Here is a 20635-nt window from a genome sequence, read left to right as displayed (position 1 = left end):
AGGGAGGGTCTGGATTTGTTGCCATGGTGACAGGGACAGGGTTGGGTGGATGTTGGGCCCTGATGTAGATAGTAACCATGCCAACCATGTCGTGTGTGTGTGTGTGTGTGTGTGTGGTGTGTGTGTGTGTGTGTGGTGTGTGTGTGTGTGTGTGTGTGGTCTGTGTCGTGGTTCACTCGCCAATCTGTAGTCCTGGTTTGTGTGTGTGTGTGTGTGTGTGTGTGTGTGTGTGTGTGTGTGTGTGTGTGTGTGAGAGAGAGGCGTGCGTCCCATGCAACAACATGTGGACGCATTAGAGTGTGTGAAAACATTGCGTGAGTGTGTGCAGTTAATTAGATTTAGTGGTGCAGAAAAAGTTATTTTCTTGAACGTGTGTGTGTGTGTGTGTGTGTGTGTGTGTGTGTGTATGTGTGTGTGTGTGTGTGTGTGTGTCAAAGTTTTAGTGCAGAGGAGGAAATCATAAGTCTGTTACACACATGTAATCAGTTCCCCAAAATAAAAATAATCCTTCTGCTAAATAAATATATTATCAGTGTCACTGTCAAAGTGTGTGAATTACAAAGTGTGTGTTTCTTTTTTTTATGAACAGAGCCAAATATAAAACGATATGATATAATTGACCTGTAGAGTGCACAGCTGGGGTTTGCAGAGGTATAATCATGATGATAATGCATGACGTTGTTGTATAGATCTCATTATATATTGAATACTATGTCATTCTTAGGTTATTTTGCAAAAGTGAGAATCGCCGGCCTTCAGTGCAGCTGGCAGGAATCCTTTTTGTGTGTGTGTGTGTTATATTAATCACAGTTTATTGTCAGGATTGTGACCGCACAGCTCTTTGTTAATTCAGTGACGTTATCTAACCCTCATGATCTCGTTGGTCACACGTACAGTTTGTGTGCACGTATCGCAGATCTCCGGGGTGGAACTGTACCAGAAGTTCAGAAACTCAAATGTCCTGCAGCCATGAACCTAACTTAGAAAGGCAAAAACAACAAACTTTAAAAATGTCAGGCTCTGTATTCCAGATATAGTCCAAATAAGTGTAAACTTTTTTAAAATACTGCACTTACAGACAGAACAACTAATGAAGAACAGGCTCTGTATTCCTGATAAGGTCCCAAAAAGTGTATACTCTGAACAAAACGTGATAATGAAATAGTCATGGAGTAGAAATGCAGATTAAAGAGGAAGTCTTAAGGCAAATAGGTGATCGTTCTACTTAATAGGGATTCAATAATGAGTCATTAGTAATTAGGATTTACCTGTCAGCAAATACAATCCTTTTTAAGTATATGAAATAATAAAAAGTTATAAAATGAGGGATAATCAGCATTTCCTTTTAGGACAGTTGGTCTGGAAAGGGTGCAAATTAAAGGACTAGTCATATGATGTGTTTAGCTTTAATTTGTGTGTACCAATTAGTCCCTGAAGTACACGTAGTTAAGCGGTATAAATTAGGACGTAAATTAAGAACACATTAGTATTCCCTTTAAGGAAATTGCAGCCTGTTTTCTATACAATACTCCCTTTTAAAACAGCTTCAGATATATATAACATTAGCTGCTCAAACTTCAAGATCATGAAACTCTGACACAACATTGAAGTTATAATCCTTAAAGCATGAACATGTATGCTAATTAACTATGAACAAACGCTGGTTCGGTTAACCTCGTGTACCTGTTAACTGTGGTCAGGTGAGACTGGGGGTATTGATGGTGGTTTCAGAGGTACCGTCAGGCCAGGATGTATTATTCTTCTCAGTGCTTTAGTCTCTTCCGTGTTAGATGAAAAAAGAACAGCAGCATCCTCTATGTTTTGTGCTCTGGCCCGTGTACACTGCCGTGGTATTGGTTGATTGTGAAATTCAGTACGTTATTGAAGTAAATGGAACCTGTGTGTGATGCTGTCTAGGGTTTGGTTTTTCCTGTACTACTAAAAAAAATAAAAATACTACTAATGATTATACTAATGAACTAGATGCACTCTTTGTTGGAAATACTTTGTTTGACCGATCTTAAAAAGGCGCCAAAATCTGAGTTTCACGTGCTGTCGTTTCTGTTGGACTGAGGTTATAAAAGGTGATCTGTCGGGTGTGGTTTCCGGTATAATACCTTGCATGGATGTTACAATATCTCCCCCACATTATATTGGTAATAAAATATGTACCCCCCCCCCCCCCCTATTGATCAACAGATAAGTAAACATAGATTTTTGTAGCGTGCTCCCCCCTTTAACATGTTCAGTTGTTTCTTCCTGTTCTGAAGGTGTTCGAGCTCTTCAGTGTAAAAACGCTGTGTACAGAGATGTGTGTCGCTGTCTGTTACCTGAATGTCTCTGGACTGCAGTCTGGCCGTCACTCGAATAAAAAAGAAATCATGTTTTGGACTGCCTGTTTCTGTCCCCTGACTTTCATCTGTGAAGAGCTGTGGGTCTGTTGCAATCTACAATGTAAATGATGTAGTGATGTAAAGTAACATTTACTCACATATTGTACTTTTGGAGGGACTTTACATGAGTATTTCTATTTAGTTCTACTTTGTACTTCGACTCCACTACAATTCACAGGGAAGTTGTGTACTTTTACTCCATTACATTTATTTAATTTCTTTAGTTGCTAGGCAGATTTGGATTAATGATGTGAAATATGATCAACACTTAAATCAGACTTTAGTTCCACCTGGAGTAAATTCACAAGCATTCAAACTAGCTGCACCTTTACCAGCTCTGAGAACACTTTAATGAGCAATAGTTATGAAAACATATCAGAGATATTATTCTGAAATGGACCGATCAAACAAGGACTGCTTTTGGTACTTTAAGTAGATTTTGATGCTGATACTTTTACTTGAGTAACATTTTGAATGCTGGACTTTTACTGTAACAGAGTATTCCTACACTCTGGTACTTCTACTTTTAGTCAAGTACAAGATCTGAGTACTTTTTCCATCTTGAATTTGAGCATAACGAAAAATAAGTGGGGAAAATAGTAAAGAATGTGGCTGAAGTGGAAAAATGGAGTCGGTTAAAAAAGTGCAATCGAAACAACGTCATTTAATCATCGACTGAAGCTGCTGCTAAAAAGAAGAGAATAGCATTAGATTCTAAAAATGGCCGTACGACATTCTGCTGTGTGTACACTATGTAGTAAACAAGTGAAATATAAATATATAAATGGCAGTATGCCAAAAAACACTTATCACATACAATGTTTTTCCAAAATGTGATAACCTCATTTAATTCTAGACATTTGTGTTAAATGATCATCATGTTATAAAATCATGTTAGCGTATATGACTGTTAGTTCAGTCCCGTTGAACTCATACCAGCAAATTCCTTTATCTAATCTAAAGTGACTTAGAATAAGCCATCTACCATGAAGGTAAAAACTTAAAATAGCAAGAATCCTGGAAGTACATCAGCCTTCAATAAGTCAATCAGTTCATCCTTGAGACCAAGAATACATTTGTGCCCAATTTGAAGAAGAATGTGGGATATCCCGCTCTGGGAAATGTGAAAACAGCAGACGTACTCGACCCACGACGGCGCAAAGGCGTAAAAGTAAGAAATGACCTACGACCTTAGTTCAGTAGATTGTTTTAAAGGCTTGAATGTAAAACTTTCCACATTCTGTGAGAGAGTCGAACTACTAGAGTACCGTCATTATGCGGAAATGTATACATGCATAGCAAAGTCGACCATCCATGGTGATTCCCAGTCAACACACATCTCTCTCTCTCTGATACAGAAACCCAGCGCTGACAGAAAGAGCTTTATTGAAGACAGACAGAAAATAGAGTAAGCTGCTGTGTGATGTTAAACAAACTCTATTCACACACACTCATTCAGACACACACATACACACAGGACAGACACACACCCAGGTGGCAGCGGTGCAGGTGACAGGTCCTGAGAGATGAACAGATTTGAGTACAGGAAGTAGCCGGTCCCTCTCTCACAAACAGCGTAAACAAGCCCAGTGTGACGAAGCAGAAATTCAAGTGAAGGCTGCAGGAGAACCACAAGGCTCCTTCTGTTGCAAACGTTATGAGCACTGTGGCTTCCTCCCTGATAACTAATAAGTGATATGTAATGTTATAATGCACACTAGGGCTGCATAATGAATAGATATTTGACTGAAATCGCAATCTGGACCAATGCAATATCCAAATGTCAGTAAACGCAATATTTAGTAAAGGAAAAATATGGGAAATCTGAATACATCACTGTGGGGGAGCAGAGAAATTCCAGCTAATCAACTTTATTCTAACGGCTTAATAAAAACAAATCAGGGGAGATATCCTCCGTGAAAAATACGGAAAAACACCTGGACATTTAAACATCTTTTTAAATGATAATGTGAATAATGTTTGCCCTCTCGTAATTCACTGTATCAATCAGTATTGGGCTTTTTCTAAATCATGCAGCCCTAATGTATACGTTGATAAATCATAGCAACCTAGATAAAACATTTTTAAATAATGAGTCACTTTTTACTCTTCATCGTTAAAAAGTTGATGTAATATTTGTACTAAATAATATGAAGTACTCCATTTAGATGTGACATTACAATCGAACCCTTTTTCACCAGCAGTCCGTCAATTAGCCAATCAAGGACAACTGATTATGTGAACCGGATATAGAGAAACATTTAAAAATCAAAAAGTGCCTGAAAACGTGTTCCATGTCTTGAAGCAGCTCATTTCCACACACACACACACACACACACACACACACACACACACACACACACACACACACACACACACACACACACACACACACACACACACACACACACACACACACACACACACACACACACACACACACACACACACACACACACACACACACACACACACACACACACACACACACACACACACACACACACACACACACACACACACACACACACACTCTCTCTTCCTGGAACAGTTGAAAGCAGCTACACTTAAATAAATATGGTGGTAAATATTTGAACCGGACATATTTGTGTTTATTTTTGTTCTCTGTCCGAGCAGCCCTGCTGGGGGATCATACAAACTCAATCAGCCTGTTGACAAAACACATGGCCACATCTGAGAGTGAGAGCTCAAAGCAAGGTAAAAAATGTAAATCAGTACAATTTCTTTTTGTATTAGGGAGCGATTCAAGTAAAGGCTCAGCTTGTGTTTCGTTAAATATAACGGACAGTCGTGTTGGACGTTGCCGGTGCCAGCTGGAGACGTCCTCAGAGCGGAAATAAGAGTCGAGATGGGGCAACCCTGTGTTTTTAAACTGTAGAACTTCACTCAAACTATCAACATGTTCCCCTTTGAAAGCAAATCACTATAAACCATCTCACTCTCCGCTCGCTTTGAGCCCCAAACTCCACTCGGGTGTGCTTACTGCTGCAGGGTTCCCCACGATTTCAAACGTCCGAGCAAAGACGAGGGGCTAGCTGATGATACGGCTAATGGACTGCAAGGAAGGGAACTCCTCAGCCTCCCCCGTGTGCAAGGTCTTGTGGGAGTTGAAGTCTTTAGGGGCCAGTACCTGTCTGCATATGGGACACACCTGGCAGTCCAGCTCGGCCGCGGTGTTGGCGGCGGTGCTCGGCGTCTGCCAGGCGTTCTTCTTGTTCTTGTTTTTCTTTCCTCCCCCGGCGCCGGACTGCTTCTCCAACGCTCTGCTGTCGCCCTGCGCCGTCAGGAGCTCCTGCTGCTTCCCGGTGTCGGGCAGCAGCACCAGCAGCTCGTTGAAGATGCGGTTGAAGTCCTCCCCGAGCAGGTCCTTGCAGCTGCTGTGGTACTGCACCGCTGATATCACACTCTGGGGATAAAAGAGAGAGGAGCAGGGTGAGGAAGTCATCAACACCTTTCCTGAATCCAGAACACTTTCAAAACAAGGCACAGTGTCAAGCTCCTTGCAGGAACTCAATTACAGATCAGATTACTAAAGCAGACACAGACTGTGACCACCTTTTGTACATGTAAGATCAGTGTTATGCATTTCTGTGTGGTGTATTGCCTTGTAAAATGTGCTATATAAAAAGAGTCGCCTTAGTATCTGTTGCCTTATAATTACTCGTTGGAAAAGACAGGAGTGCAATTTGTAATGAATGATGAAGATGTCTTAAAAGCCGAGGGTCGTAACATTGATCCTCACCTGTCTGAACTGTGCGGAGAGGTTTTTAAACTGGTTGAACTTTGACTCGTCGTTGTGGAGGTACTTCCTGATGGACTGGATCAGCTGCATGTTCCTCTCGTGGAAATCATCCGGCACCAGGTAACCACTGCTCTGCACCTTGGTGGGCCTGGGGAACAAGAAACATTAAAATAATATCTATAAATTCACCAACAAAGTCAATGGAGGAAGCAAAACACATCTAAAAAATACTGAAAGAGAAAAAAGAGGCCATGTTTTAATCAGAATCCAGAGGTAAATGGAGTTTTGAGACAGCTATTCCCTTTTAGTGAAAGATAAATAATCTAAAATATTCATTTAAACACAAAAACTAAGAATGTGCAATAAAATATAAACATTAAAATATAATAAGATAATATAAACATTAGAATTTAAGTAAAAATACCTGAAAAATGATTAAAAAAACAAAACAATAATAGGATATTAAATCAATGTCTCACGGGTTGACTGCAGTGGGGGCAGGCTCCACCACGTTGCTGTTGAGGGGGATCCCAGTGAATCCCGGGGGGGGTTTAGTGGTGGCGATTCCCAGGCCAGGTGGAGGAGGCGGCATGGCGGAGGTCGGGGCAGGAGCTGTGGCCTTCAGCGGGAAGGAGGACCTGAAGCCTGAGAGGAAAACACTGTGAGCTCCACCGCTCAGTCGGGGTCAGAACTGAACTCTCCTGGGTAAATGTTCGCACCGGGTTAGGGTTAGGGTTGCTTTAAATTCTTGCGCCTCAAAAAGAAAACGTATCTCATATACCATTTCTCATGTAGCACTGGCAATTGATTATTTTCCCCATGTTAATTATTATTTCATCTACATGTGTCGTGGTTAGAAAACATAGCAAAAACATATAGAATAATATAGTGCTTTACCTGGAGGTGGGTTCTTGGTCATGAGAGCGGGGAAATCTTCCTCCTGATCCAGAGCGGGCTCCACCTTGGGATGAGGAGTAACCGCTGCTGCCTCCTTCTTGATAACGGGGGGAGATTTCTCCTGGTGGCCGTTAGACAGACCACTCGTTAGCGCCGCCGTCACAGCAGCGTTGGAGGGGGGGGGTTTGTTCCGGATCTTCTCGGGGACGTTCTCCTTCTGTGCGGCCGTCTCCACTGACTTCCCAGCAGCTGCTTGATTGGTTCCTGATGTTAAAGACGCGGGTGCAGAGGGAGCTGCCGTGCCGTTCTTCTGCTGCTTCTTCTTCTTGCTGGCTTTAGAGGTAGGCGGCTCAGGGCTGGGGGCGCGGTTTAGAGGGGTGGGGGTCACAGTGGGGGCTTTGCTGTTGCCTCCTTTAACGGTGAGCAGGGAGGAGATGTCCAACATGGTCGGCACCGAGCGGAACTCCTGCTGCGTCACTCCTCCTTTCTCGTCGTCGGAGGGAGGAGGTGAGCGAGAGGCGGTCGCTTTTACCCCGACCTTCTTTTTCCTGCTTGAGGAGGAAGAGTTTGAGGAGGAGGAGAGGAGCTGTGGGCCAGAGGGGATGGAGGAGAGAGGAGGGGAAGGTCTGGAGGACGGAGGAGGTTGGGAGTTGGGTTTAGCTACAGCAGCATGGCTGGACCAAGCAGATTTGGTGCCGGCTGCGTGTTTCAGAGGGCGGATTTTGGACACGAGCGCGGGGAAGTCCTCCTCTTGGAAAGAAGAAGATTTCTTAGGCTGTGCAGAGTAGGCCGGGGTCATGGGCGATGAAACAGCTACGGCAGAGAGGCTCGGGAAGTCGTCTTCCTTCAAAGCAGCGCGGGATGCCGACAGAGTCGCAGGAGCTGGCTTCACACTGGAGGACAGAACAGAGAGGTTACGTTTCAGTCAAACATATTGCACGATGAGGACTTCAGATTCTACTGAGAGTAATAATTACATGGGTAAGGCAGCAACGCCTCCTCCTAAAGCTGGGAAGTCATCTTCTCCATCGCCCGGATTATCGCTCTTCATTGTTCTGACTGTAAATAAAACAGAATGCAGTGAGTGCTCCTGCAATGGGGAGGGGGGGATTGGAGGTGTCCGGTGCCTTGCTCAAGGGCACCACAGCATGCAAGAGGTGAACTGGGACCTCTCCAAGTAACAGTCCACCTCCCATATTTCAAGTCTGTTCGGGGACTTGAACCAGCGACCCTACGATTCCCAGTCGAAGACCCTACTAAGTGAGCCACTGCTGGACAAGCAGTGGTCTACTCCAGGACTGCAGCAGAGAACACATTCTGTTACTTGTTCTTCAATTCACTTTGTTCTCTTGTAAAGGACGACACGTTAACGGGTTAGTATACTCTGAATATCTTCCCTCTCTCACCTGGTGGTTTGATTTGTGCGCTCCTGTTTCTGGGCTCCTCTGGTTCTGTTCTCTCTGTCCTCTCCTCTCTGAGGTATTTTGGGGCGCTCCTCTCGTGCATGGGTCCTCCCCTCTCGTGCATGCCTCCTCCTCTCTCGTGCGTGGATCCTCCTCTCTCCTGCATCCCTCCTCCTCTCTCGTGCATGGATCCTCCTCTCTCCTGCATGCCTCCTCTCTCTTGCATCCCTCCTCCTCGCTCGTGCATAGATCCTCCTCGCTCGTGCAGGCCTCCTCCTCTCTCGTGCATGGACCCGCCTCTCTCGTGCATGGACCCGCCTCTCTCGTGCATGCCTCCTCCTCGCTCGTGCATGCCTCCTCCTCGCTCGTGCATGCCTCCTCCTCGCTCGTGCATGCCTCCTCCTCGCTCGTGCATGCCTCCTCCTCGCTCGTGCATCCCTCCTCCTCGCTCGTGCATGCCTCCTCCTCGCTCGTGCATGGACCCTCTGTCCAGCATGGCTCCCCTCTCCTCCTGCCTACGCGTAGCCAGGGATGCCCTCATAGCAGCCGCCACCTCCCTGTCCTCTTCCTCTCTGCACGGGACAAGAACACATTTATAAATACTCAAAGAAAGCAAGAAAAAAACCAACACAACACCAAAAAACAGATTGGCTTGTGAGTACTACAATGCTTATGGTTTGTTTGGTAGTTTCTGTACAGTCATAAACAATCAACGCAGCATTGTTGATTGACACTCACCGGGAGTACCTCCAGCTTTTCTGTCCCCCCTGAAGCCTTCCTCTCCCTCCGCGAGCCTGACGCATCTCATCATAGTCCTCACCTGTCAGCATGCCTAAGGACACACAGACACATTTAGCATTCAAGGCCTTCAAACCACAGTTACACCATCTATAGAGTGGTGCAGGGATGATTCCTAAAACTAGACATTAGTTAGCATTTTAGCACTTGTCTTTAACCCATTTACTCCTAAAACACCTGCAAAAAACGGCTCTAAAACCCGATGTATAGTAGATATAAATGTCCTTATCTCCTGAGGGTTTTCTGAAAAAATACTAAGAATTGGCAACGTCTATGAAAACCTTAATATCTAAGCCTCTGTAGCACATAGAAACATGAAATAAATTGCACTTAAAAGGTAAGACTCACAGGTTGTATTAAAACATGCTCCCTTAGCAATAACATACCAACACATTTTTATAGAAAATAAAAAAAGGGGTGGGGAAAGTCCTCTACCAAAGGATCATCAGGTACAAAAACTTCTACTTCCACCTCCCTCTCAAACTCCTCATTCTCTCCCAATTCCAAATCGCTGCCGTCGCTGTCAAAGTATTCGTCGATCGTAGCCATTTTTACCTTTAAAAAAGTTTTTAAAAACCGCACGTGAATGTCTGATTGATTGACGTGATTGTCGGCCAACCACACGACATTAGGGTGGTCACGTGTTTTAAAAAACCCAACAAGACCCACCTCATGTGTATTTGAACCAATGACAGTGCATTATATGCTGCATGCCTCATGAAAATGACGACAAATCAACAATGTTGCGCTACGCTGCAGCCGGCAGGAGCTTCAAAGCTGCGCTACGCAGCAGCCGGCGGTAGATGGAATGTTGCGCTGCGCAGCATCTGGTACAAATGGGTTAAGTAAATGCGTTTGGTTAGATGCTGGAAATAAAATCACATTGCTTTTAATCCAGGGAGCCCTTTGCGATGCTGACCTCTGGGTCAGGCTACAAAAATGTGTCACCATTGCACCATTGGATACAGGAGAGCATTCCTGCCTACTGCAATAACCCTTTATAACTATCACCTCTGGCTGACAGATAGCTCTCTGCTCCATGGCGTCACTGTGATAACTGGACTTAAACCACAAAGTACATTTTACAATTAGATTCTATTCAATATTCCATACCTTACACACTTAATGTATATATAATATCCTGCTTTATATTTTGTTTTTGGTTATATTTTGTGTACATTTTTAGTCCGAAATGTATATCTTTTACTTTTTTGCTATTTTATTTCTATTGTGATGTACAATGCCTTGTTTTATGTTGCTGCAACGCAAACATTTCCCAAATTGGGATCGATAAAGTACTTCTATCTATCTACCGCTTTATATTCTCCTAAAACAGAGATCAGTCTCAGCAGAGCGATTTCACGCTGACCGACCTTCATTTCTCCTCTGCTGCCTCGGGGCGTAGTTGAATTGCAGGTCGATCTGTCGGTTCTGTCGAGCCTCCGCTCGGTTCTTGCTGTGCGCTGCGGCCTTGTGGGCTTTGTAGTCGATCTCGGAGCGGAATGCATGGGTGAACTGTTCTGTGGCGCAGCGGCCCTCCTCACACAGGTAGTGACTCTCTCGGAAGTGCTCGCTCAGGTACGGGTAATCACTGTTGAGGGCAGCGTTCAAAGAAGGGTGGAAGAAGAAATCAGATTTTATAGTCAAGTAAAAGTAGCCATACTAGTACTTAATAAAAGTCCTGCATTTGCTCGCATTGCAAGTATTGGCCTCAAAACATACTTAAGTGCCAAAAGTGAAATTACTGGCCGATTTAAGAATCATATTTAATTATTAGATTACTGATGCATTAATGTATTCAAAGCATCCATTATATTTGAATTACTATAAAATACAGCATTTTACAAACTATGATATACATACGGTATATTGCAACAAATATTTTCATTTAATTCCACCACTGGTTAAAAATATCATTTAAACAACTGGCCTGATCTACAGAGCCACCACAGTCCTTCTCTGTGTGTTTATGTGAAACAGCTTTACACACCTGTAGTACTCCTGGGAGCCGTCGGCATCACAGAAGTGGCAGAAGTAGTGGTCCCTGCGCAAGTGTTTAAGAAGCTCGTCGTTGTCGAGGTAGCGGTCGTCGCAGAACTTGCAGAGCGGGTGTCCTCGGTGACTCGTGTCGTCCGGGTCGCCGTGCGCTCGGTGACGGGCCAGCTCCTTGCGGTTGTACCATTTACGCTCATGAGAGAAGATCTGGGGAAAGAGTTAAAGTGAGTTTACAGGATAATCTATACATCACATGTCAAGAAAATGTTTTCATAAGTTTGTTCTACTTTATTTTCAAGCCAGTGATTCAGTGTTTGGAGAACCTGAATAAAAACAACTGACTAAAAGTGTCCCTTCCATAGTGTCCCATAATTCATGACATATAATCTTAGCTCTTAACAGCTTATACGCTATCACCTTGTTGGTGGTCTACACCCCTGTGTGTGCTGTTGAAAATTGCAGAAACCAATACTATCACACTGTCATACAAACATGTCAACTTACTTATTGCATCCAGTCTGATCAGGAATGCGTTTGATCTCTTTTTGTTTTTACTTTGACTGATTGACGAGCCGCTGGCTGCAGACAAATTTACCTTGAGATGCTTTGTGCAGAGCTTGCAGCAGAAGAGCTCATGCGTCTTCCTCATGTGCTGCTCCAGCTCCTCATACTTAGAAAATACCTTCGGCTCTGTACAGCGGAGACACTCTGGCAGCAGTAGATGCCTGATTTTTTTTAAAAGCACACCAAGATAAACTCAATAAGTGTCAAGCTCGGGCAAACATACAAACAAAAATCAAACCAATGAGCTGCTGGCTACATATTCAAATTACAGAGGACACAAAGTAGTTTACATACAAGAAAAAGAAACAACAATCACACTAATGTTAATTTGAGTTTACTAGAGAGATTTAAACAAAGGCTCGCTTTTGTTTTACTACTGTTGTTGGACAGATTAAAACTCTGTATCTGGCTGCTCCAGTTATTTGCACATCAAACACTGCACACTTTGGTCACAACACAATCATTTACCACATTTTAAAAGAGGGGAAAAGAGGAAAATGTAGTAAAACAAAAAACACAGTATATAATGGTGCTTTGCTATCACACAAAGAGAAAAGAGGACTTCTGTATGTAAACATCCCTCCACCATGATTAATCACGCTACTGCCTCTGAGATTACAAGAGGGGGTTTTCTAAGAAGCCAGGCAGATTGACTAGATAATGTCATCGAAAATAATATTTGGCATTCAGGAGAACCTGAACCAAAAAAAAGGAAATATATTGTTTTTTTAAATCAGAATCTTCTTGGGCTAAAACAACTACTAAGTTTCACTTCATGCCACTCAGTGTTTCAGTGTTTTCCTTTTACAGTTTCTATTCAGTGACAGTGGTTTTAATTTTCAGTTGTCTTTGTTGTAGTTTTTAGAAAAGCTAACTTTGTATTTAGGAGTGAGAGTTAGTTTAAATCATTGAATTGCACAATCACAAAGAATGGAACGGAGCCCTACCTGTATTTGGCGTAGATATTCTCATCACAGAAATAGATATCATGCTTCTTCTCACAGGGGAACTGCTGGTAGGGTAGAGACGAGAAGGCCGCAGGTTTTTTCACAAACACCACCTGAGAACCACAAGACAGTAGGAAATCAGAAATGCTGAATAGCTAATGCTTTATCTTGGAAATTGGACGGGTGATAATGCTGCATTGCACTGCTAAAAAAAAACACACAACACTTTAAATGCTACTGCTGTGACAAAGATCTTAAGTAATGTATCCTATGGAATTATTCGAACGCTAGGAAACTGAGCAAGTACAACAGGTTTTATATAAACACCTGAGCAGTTAAAACATTGTTATAACAGCAACAACAAGCTGTAAATGAACCTTTCACAATATATATATTGTAGTTGGTGACAGCTACCGACTCTTTCAAAGGGAGTGGTAGGTGGCGAGGCCCTTATTTGTATGACACTGTCAGATCACGGAAATATAAAGCTAGCTTTTAGCCACATATATCTCAGACTGAATGGGATACATGATCGATACCTTTAGATGAGGTTTAGCGTTTAGCTAATTACACAGCAGCAGAATAGCAACCTTGCAACCAACAGTGAGCCATTTAACGTGCACTGGTTTGCTGTTTTGTTTGAAAGGTGACAGCTTACATGTTCTACCAGATAAAGCCCTGACAGTTCATTGAATCACACATTTACTGTCACATTAAGTGAACACGATAAGCCCATTTGGACTAGCACTGTGTCATCTAAGCTAACTCAACGTAACTCAAAAGTATGAACCACTTGCTGACCTGCTAGCGTTAGCCACCTAAGCTAACTCAAGGTAAGAACCAATAGATAACCTGCTAGTGTTAGCTTCCTTAGCTAAGCTACTGACAGCGAGGGAATAATATGGTATTCTGGACAGTTGGTAGACACCGCTTGTCGCTACATCATATACCAGACATGTCTTTGAGTCCAGCTAACAAGTTATCATAGACGTGTTGCTAATTTTCCATACAGTAAAACTAGCAAGCGAATGCGGCCTAGTTAGCACCCTCATCCCCGGGGCACAGTGATGGAGGAATGCACACCTTATCGAGCTCCTCCCGGCAGACGGCGCAGTACTTCTGGTCGCATAGCACCCTCATTTTGGTGGAGCAGCGGTAACACACCGGATGGTCGCATTTCCCCAAGGCAAAGATATCCACCTCTTGGCAGCACAGGACGCAGTGCTTCTCGGTTTCCTTAGTGTTTGACGGAGCCATGGTTGTGAAAAGGCACGATTTAACTTTAGCACTATTTGTTATTAAGGTAGAACCACACACAGCCACTGGTGCACAGTTACGTAATGTTGAAAGTCTGAGCTATTGCCGCGTCACGTAACTCGTGAATGTTAGATCTGTAAAGCATGTGGATGGGTGATCTACCTTCCGGTGCGTGCTGATAAGACCCATCTATCTGTGCAGGAGATCTTGACTTTTCCACGTGTGTCCCATGGTGTGCCGGGCACTTTGGTGGGACTGATAGGACACCAGTCTGAGCTGACGTTGACATGAAGTACTAAACTTTGGGAATATTAGCATGTGCCTTAAAATCATTGATAAACACACGCTGGTACAGAGAAGGATATTTATTGTCTTAGTTGAAAATGTCTCAGAGGGAAGAGAACATACATATTAGGCTATATAATATATAAAGATGAATATTCTGATGGTGGGCCATGTTTTGTTTTGTTTTATTCTTAATTTCTATAAAAATCAAGAACAAATATAATTTTTTACTCTCCACCGTATGAATTTGAAGGTTTGCAAGTCACTTTTTTTAATGAACACTCACATGTAACAGGTCATTATTTTTAAAGAGATCATATGATAGTATGAAAGCTATTTGCAGTCAGAAGTGAGCAGAGGAAATGTAATCGTACAAGAACCGACAGCCCACAAGGGGAAATACTAAAACGTATTTAATATGTTTTACTGATAATGCATATTAATTCAACAAAACCACCTCCCATCACTTCTCTCAGTCTCCACTAGATGCCAGAAAATGAACAGATAAAACACTTGCTGGTGTTCAAACAAGGGTCAAACAAATACAGGACTTTCTTTTGTTAACTAACTATAATGTTAACTTACCTGCATGATCTGCGTAACATATTCAATATAACATCTTGTTATCATATTTTTTATAGGTAAACAGAACTTGAACTGGCACCTCATTAAAGGTCTCAAGTCATTTTAAATCTCTCTTAACTTCTTCATTTTACTAAGAAACTTCAAATCAGAGAGGAACTCCCCATCACAGAGTCTGTGATCACAACAGACTGTCAGTGCTTTGATAAAGTTAAGGTCCATAATAGTTATCTAGCGTTTGTTGTAGTGGTTTTTGCTCAGTCCCATCATTTTGAAGGTGCCGCTGGCGATCTTCTCATAGAGAAGGAACATGAGGGCAGCAGTCAGGACCGTCTGCAGCAGCTTGGCCTCCAGGCCTTTAAACAGACCCAGCATGCCAAACTGTCTATATAAGGAAACCAGGGATAAAAAAAACATAATTGAACATAAATAGCACGTTGGAAAGTAGGAATGTCAACATTAACGATCGCAATAATCTGGAAACCTTAGTGAGTGTGTGTGTGTGTGTGTGTGTGTGTGTGTGTGTGTGTGTGCGTGCGTGCGTGCGTGCGTGCGTGCGTGCGTGCGTGCGTGCGTGCGTGGGTGCGTGCGTGCGTGGTGCGTGCGTGCGTGCGTGCGTGCGTGCGTGCGTGGTGCGTGCGTGTGTGTGTGTGTGCGCACACCCACCTCACTCTGTTGATCAACAGGCACCTGATAGTCCGTAGACTTGACAGTAGGTTTGACTCGCCCGTCGATTTGTTGAACTGACCAAACTGTAGTGATTTAAAAGGAGGAAACACAAACGAGTGCTCTTAATGTTACAATGTGTACGACTGAGTCATTGTGATTATAGCATCTTATAGAGTGTTCTGAGGAGGAAAGAGAAAAAGAGGCTGTACTGTATAAGGCTGAAAAGTTATTTGTGTAGATAAGAGCAACAGAGATAGATACTTTGAATAAACACAGCTCACCCTGAGAATAGACTGTATGGTCTGCAGTGGGTAGGTAACAATGGTGGCAGCAGCTTTAGCAACAGCTCCGATGATGAAGACCTCAACAGATGACAGCTTGAGGGGGGAGAAGATAACAACTTTTACTTGTAACGGAGTATTTTAACACCATAGTATTTCTACTTTTCCTTAAGTAAAGGATCTGATGATTTCTTCCACCTCTGATGAGAACACAAGTCAATCAGTCTTTGTCTGCGTTAGCCGCACACAAATCATGTGAACAGAATTACTGCATAACAAGTGTCTACTCATCTGGATGATAGGATGACCTGATCTTTACCTTCCCATTGGTTTATTACAAGTCCATCCGTATTTATTTTTTGACAAATCTTTTTATTAGTTTTTGCACAGATAGCAGGCAGACATTTTCAAGACATTAAATGTAAAATACTTTGATTTTCTAATACAAATGTTAAAACAACCAAAAACCCCCATTACCCCGCAATCTCATTCACATATACATACAAAGGGGAGGGGGGGGGGGGACAAGGAAATAACAACAAAAACAAATAAAGGATGAATATTCAAAAATATTGCAAAGAAAAGGGAGGGGGGGGGGTGTCTCTACTCAGAATTAAGTTTTGGGTTCTTCATCAACAGTAAAGGTGTCAATGTGGTCCAAAAAAGGCTGCCAGGTTTTATGGAACGTCGTCAGGGAGCCTCTAAGGGAGAACCTAATCCTTTCAAGCCTGATGCAATACAAGATTTCGTGTTTCCACCTATTATGGGTGGGAGGAGAGGGATGTATCCATTTAAGGAGAATAAGCCTCCTAGCAAGCAGAGTGGTGAATGCCATAACTCGTTGTGTGGTAATGAGTGCATTGGGTGACGAAGGAATTCCGAAAAGGGCAGTTAGGGGGCTAAGGTCCACTGTCTCACCTAAGACCACCCCGAGTGAACCAAATACTGCAGACCAGAACTCTGATAGTTTAGGGCACGACCAAAACATGTGCATGTAGTCAGCCGGAGATTGTTTACATCTGTTACATGCATCAGACCTGTCAGGATACATCCTAGCCAGTTTTGCGTTAGTAAAATGTACTCTGTGCAAAATCTTGCACTGCAGTTAACTATGCCTTGCACATATAGAAGAGGTGTGTACCAGGACTAATATATGTCCCCACTGATCATCTGACATGTTAATCTTGAGGTCCTGGTCCCATACAACTCTAAGGGAATGTAAGTAAGTAGGATTTATCTTAAAATGTTATCATATATAAAGGAGGTGAGCCTGCTTGAATCGGTCTTAAGTGTTAGGAAAGAATCAATCCTCGAATCAGGGGGTCTGCCCGGAAATTGGGGGTATTTCTTTTCCACAAAGTGCCTGATCTGAAAAAACCTGAACAAATGGGAACTTGGAAGATCAAATTTGTTGGCTAAATCTGCAAACGATGAGAAAAGACCACCAGCATAAAGGTCATTAATAGACCGCAGGCCTTTGTTTGACCAAGTCAGGAAGACGGGATCCGAGCATGACGGGAGGAAAAGGTGGTTGCGATAGACTGGGGCTAGACCTGATTATGCATGTAAGCCACACTGCCTAAACTGACCCCAAATCTTTACAGTGCTAGTTACAATCGGATTCTGGGCAACTTTTTTAATTGGGAAAGGTAATTGAGAACATACCACCGACCAAAGTGAGAGACCCGAAGAGGACGCCTCCATCTGGGCCCACCTGAGGACGTTCTCCTTGTGCCAAATTAATGTTCCAAAAAAGAAGCTTATTAATATTACATGCCCAATAACATTGCCGGAGATTAGGCAGTGCCAGGCCCCCTTCAGACTTGGGGAGTCTAAGAACTTCTCTTCTAATACGTGCCCTCTTGTTACACCATAAAAAAGAATTAATCTGCTGGTCAAGTGATTCATTTATAAATACTGGAATGTGTTGGAAGGAATATAAGAACCAAGGTCCATCGGTATTTTTTAAACATGATGTGGCATGCTTACCTGTATTGTTACGGCATTATTAATATAATATTATATTCAGCGCAAGTTTAGATCAATCTAACTCTTGTTTATCATATTTTGGGTTTTCCTTAGATATTTTCAAGTGATTTTCAAAAAATGCTCTCATGTAGTATTTACGTCGACTGACATTTAATTGATAAAGTTTATTCCTTTCTTCTGAAATGCTGCTATGATGCCAGCACTGATCTTCCCTGTCCTTAAACATTTGAATCTCCCTAATCCCTCTCTCTTTTTCCTGACTCACCTCCCTGGGAACTCCTCTCCTCAGCTGTCTCTTCAGCCCTTCGTAGATCATGAACTGGATGGCGGGGTTAAGCACCAGCAGCAGGGAGGGGAAGGTCCCGTTCCACAGTGCTCCCACTCCCTCATCACGGATGATCTGTGCAAACGCATCTTGGAAACACAACAGAGCAAATCCATTATAATTGCATAGAAAAGAAAATAGAGAAAGAAAGTTCATAAACTAACAGCACCCATGTTTGGTAGTTGATGGGCCATACTGTAGGGATATAGGCTGAGTTATTTATAAAAAGCAGACTTTTAAAAGTGCACCGCTCTTATACCTTAAATCCTAATAGACTACAAATTGTATTTTTAACAGTAAATTGTGATATTCTTATTTTACTTTTTGTATATTTATGTAAACATTCCTTCTTACTTTTTATTTAATAATATTTATTATAATTGTTCTATATTTGCTCCTTTTTTACAAATGAATCCCTCTTACTGTTTTGATGTATGCACCATTATACTCCAAAGCCAATTTGTAGACCTACTTGGCAATAAACATGATTTTGTTAAGAACTTTTTACCCAGAATGCCAGAGTAGTTGGTGGGCCGTATGTCTGCGTTGCGAAACTTGGAACCCTGAAGCTTCAGTCTGGTGTTGACCACCCACAGAGGAGTAGTGACCAGTACGTTTACAACACCTAGAGACAGAAATGCATATCAAAATCAAGACATGTCATGAAGAAATGGACTCAAATCAGAAAATTGGATGCATTTTACTTTAAAAAAGGGTCAAAAACTTTCTGAAGTGTTTCATATAATTCTGTCTATATTATGCTGTCTTTATTTGTACCAACTCTACATTGTATTCAATGTTTATACAAATTCTTGTAGTGTTTATATCCATGTTCTTCATACCCTGTTCTTGTGAGATGACCCTCTTACCTGCAGCGATGCCTATCAAAAGGTCATTGCTTGGTGCCGACTGCTTTCCCTTCAGCCAGCTAGCCTTGAGGCTGTGGAAGCAGTAGAAGTAGACAAAGTTGGAGCAGCACAGGCTGCAGATGACCGGGAACCAGCCTCTGTACGGAGCCAGTCTGCAGGGGACAGGAGCAAGTCTTAGAGGCAATGCAAATGTATCAAGATTGCACAATTCAGATGATGCTATCAATTTGCTTTGCTTTGTTTTCAGCCTCATATACAGTAGTGGACATGTATTTTCTTTCTGGTAATATTAGAGGTGCTTGTGATGTACAGTTTTTATATATTAGATACATTAACTGATAGGGCTAAGACGCAGAATCAGTAGTTAATTGGCGAGCAAAATAAAAATAATAACAATGGTTTCACTCACAGTCCTTCCTCTTTGATAATATCTGCCAGAATGGCTGGCGTTGATTTGGCCTTTCTGTTGTCATCCACTGAACAAAAAACAAAAGACAACTTGTTTTAAAAACTACAATGCTCATAGCTGTATTGCCTTTAAAACGACATTGCACAACTACTGTGTGTTACCTTGTAGTCTCAGCCTTGCAGTATCAAGAGGGAAGAATACTGTCATGGCAGTCACACTTCCCTAAAACCGGAACGTTTCATGGAAGAGTAGAGATCACAGAGTGCATCTTGTTTGATATTGATTGATAGTATCTTGCACCAAACTCCATTGAAAAATCAAGTTATTACAAGTACGTATAGCACAAAACCATCGCAATAACATCAAAGCGTTAGTATGTGTCATATTGTAAAACACTGTTCAATTCCTTAAATGTTGTATCACCTTTTACAGAATGCAAAGGTAATATAAAGTGTTAGAAATCTTAGTTTATTTCTTGTTGAGTTTGGCACTATCAGGTCTAAAACATTACATGTTAAACTTTGAATGGAGTTTGGTGCAGAAGATTTTAAATAGTACTAACACTAACAATACAGCTACTATAGACTGTATATGATAAACACACATTCACAAAAACAGAAATTGATATTGAAATGAAAGATAACTCACCACTGCTCCTGATACAGCATGGACCAAGTTCTCGTACGAAAACACCGAGAAGCTCATTTTGAACGAGGTTAAAAATGTACGTTATACATCCAACTTCTTCCTCGGTTGTAATGGACCCTTTTTGAAACGGTAGAATATGAAACAAGCTAACAGCTGATATGCCCTCCTTGTTTTCGTGCGTTGCAGTGCTTCGCTTCCTTGTAGACGTTTTCCTAGAGCACAGGGGCATTATGGGTAATGTAGTTCTCGCGATGCCACCTTTGGCGTTCCTTTAACCACAGAGAATATGTCCATATTTTATAGTCTATTGTTTTAACCAAAATGTTTTATCCTCTTTATTTACCCTTTATTTTGCAGGTTCTTGTTTCCTTTAGCTTTTTGGCAGCAAAGTAGCTCAGTGTGCAGGGACTTGGCTTGGGAAATGGAGTGTTGCCTGTTACTGGGAGAGGCGCCAGTTAACCTCCTGGGTACCTTTGATTAAGACACTAGAAGACCTTAGGGTTAGTGGAATTTGCCCTGCCTCTGTTTATCTAGCTTCCATGTCATACCCTGCAGGTTAAA

General features: G+C 42.3%; 2 protein-coding genes across 2 annotated transcripts; both read right to left on the bottom strand.

Annotated features, from left to right (window-relative positions):
* Nucleotides 1–3762: 3762 nt before the first annotated feature.
* Nucleotides 3763–14207, bottom strand: znf598 (zinc finger protein 598). Its single transcript, XM_063903389.1, has 12 exons — nucleotides 13844–14207; nucleotides 12761–12873; nucleotides 11845–11974; nucleotides 11245–11456; nucleotides 10628–10845; nucleotides 9195–9288; nucleotides 8460–9028; nucleotides 8031–8112; nucleotides 7054–7946; nucleotides 6636–6801; nucleotides 6157–6304; nucleotides 3763–5820 (listed from the first exon to the last, which is right to left on the bottom strand). Exons 1-12 carry the CDS (start codon nucleotides 14015–14017, stop codon nucleotides 5446–5448), a joined length of 3174 nt encoding a protein of 1057 aa, XP_063759459.1. The 5' UTR covers nucleotides 14018–14207; the 3' UTR covers nucleotides 3763–5445.
* A 337-nt stretch (nucleotides 14208–14544) lies between these two features.
* On the bottom strand, nucleotides 14545–20271 carry slc25a17 (solute carrier family 25 member 17). Its single transcript, XM_063903390.1, has 9 exons — nucleotides 20075–20271; nucleotides 19588–19648; nucleotides 19427–19493; nucleotides 19018–19169; nucleotides 18657–18773; nucleotides 18089–18237; nucleotides 15835–15930; nucleotides 15551–15636; nucleotides 14545–15269 (listed from the first exon to the last, which is right to left on the bottom strand). The coding sequence occupies exons 1-9, from the start codon at nucleotides 20129–20131 to the stop codon at nucleotides 15116–15118; spliced, it is 939 nt and encodes a 312-aa protein (XP_063759460.1). The 5' UTR covers nucleotides 20132–20271; the 3' UTR covers nucleotides 14545–15115.
* Nucleotides 20272–20635: the final 364 nt, after the last annotated feature.

The sequence above is a fragment of the Eleginops maclovinus genome, chromosome 16, assembly GCF_036324505.1.
Source record: "Eleginops maclovinus isolate JMC-PN-2008 ecotype Puerto Natales chromosome 16, JC_Emac_rtc_rv5, whole genome shotgun sequence".
In the NCBI taxonomy this organism is placed as follows: Eukaryota; Metazoa; Chordata; class Actinopteri; order Perciformes; family Eleginopidae; genus Eleginops; species Eleginops maclovinus.
The sequence above is the reverse complement of the archived record's forward strand: the minus strand, read 5'-3'. Positions and strand labels throughout refer to the sequence as shown.

Bases quoted from the DNA above. Each gene is read 5' to 3' on its own strand.
- znf598 (XM_063903389.1), bottom strand. From the start codon at position 14,017: ATGGCTCCGTCAAACACTAAGGAAACCGAGAAGCACTGCGTCCTGTGC. The intron at 10,846-11,244 runs GTGTGTAAAGCT...TGCCCTCAACAG, and splicing joins GGCTCCCAGGAGTACTACAG to TGATTACCCGTACCTGAGCG. The intron at 9,029-9,194 runs GTGAGTGTCAAT...TGTCCCGTGCAG, and splicing joins AAAAGCTGGAGGTACTCCCG to AGAGGAAGAGGACAGGGAGG.
- slc25a17 (XM_063903390.1), bottom strand. From the start codon at position 20,131: ATGAGCTTCTCGGTGTTTTCGTACGAGAACTTGGTCCATGCTGTATCA. The intron at 19,494-19,587 runs GTAACACACAGT...TTTTTTGTTCAG, and splicing joins TGCAAGGCTGAGACTACAAG to TGGATGACAACAGAAAGGCC. The intron at 15,931-18,088 runs GTGAGTCAGGAA...TCCCCCCTCAAG, and splicing joins GGAGAGGAGTTCCCAGGGAG to CTGTCATCTGTTGAGGTCTT.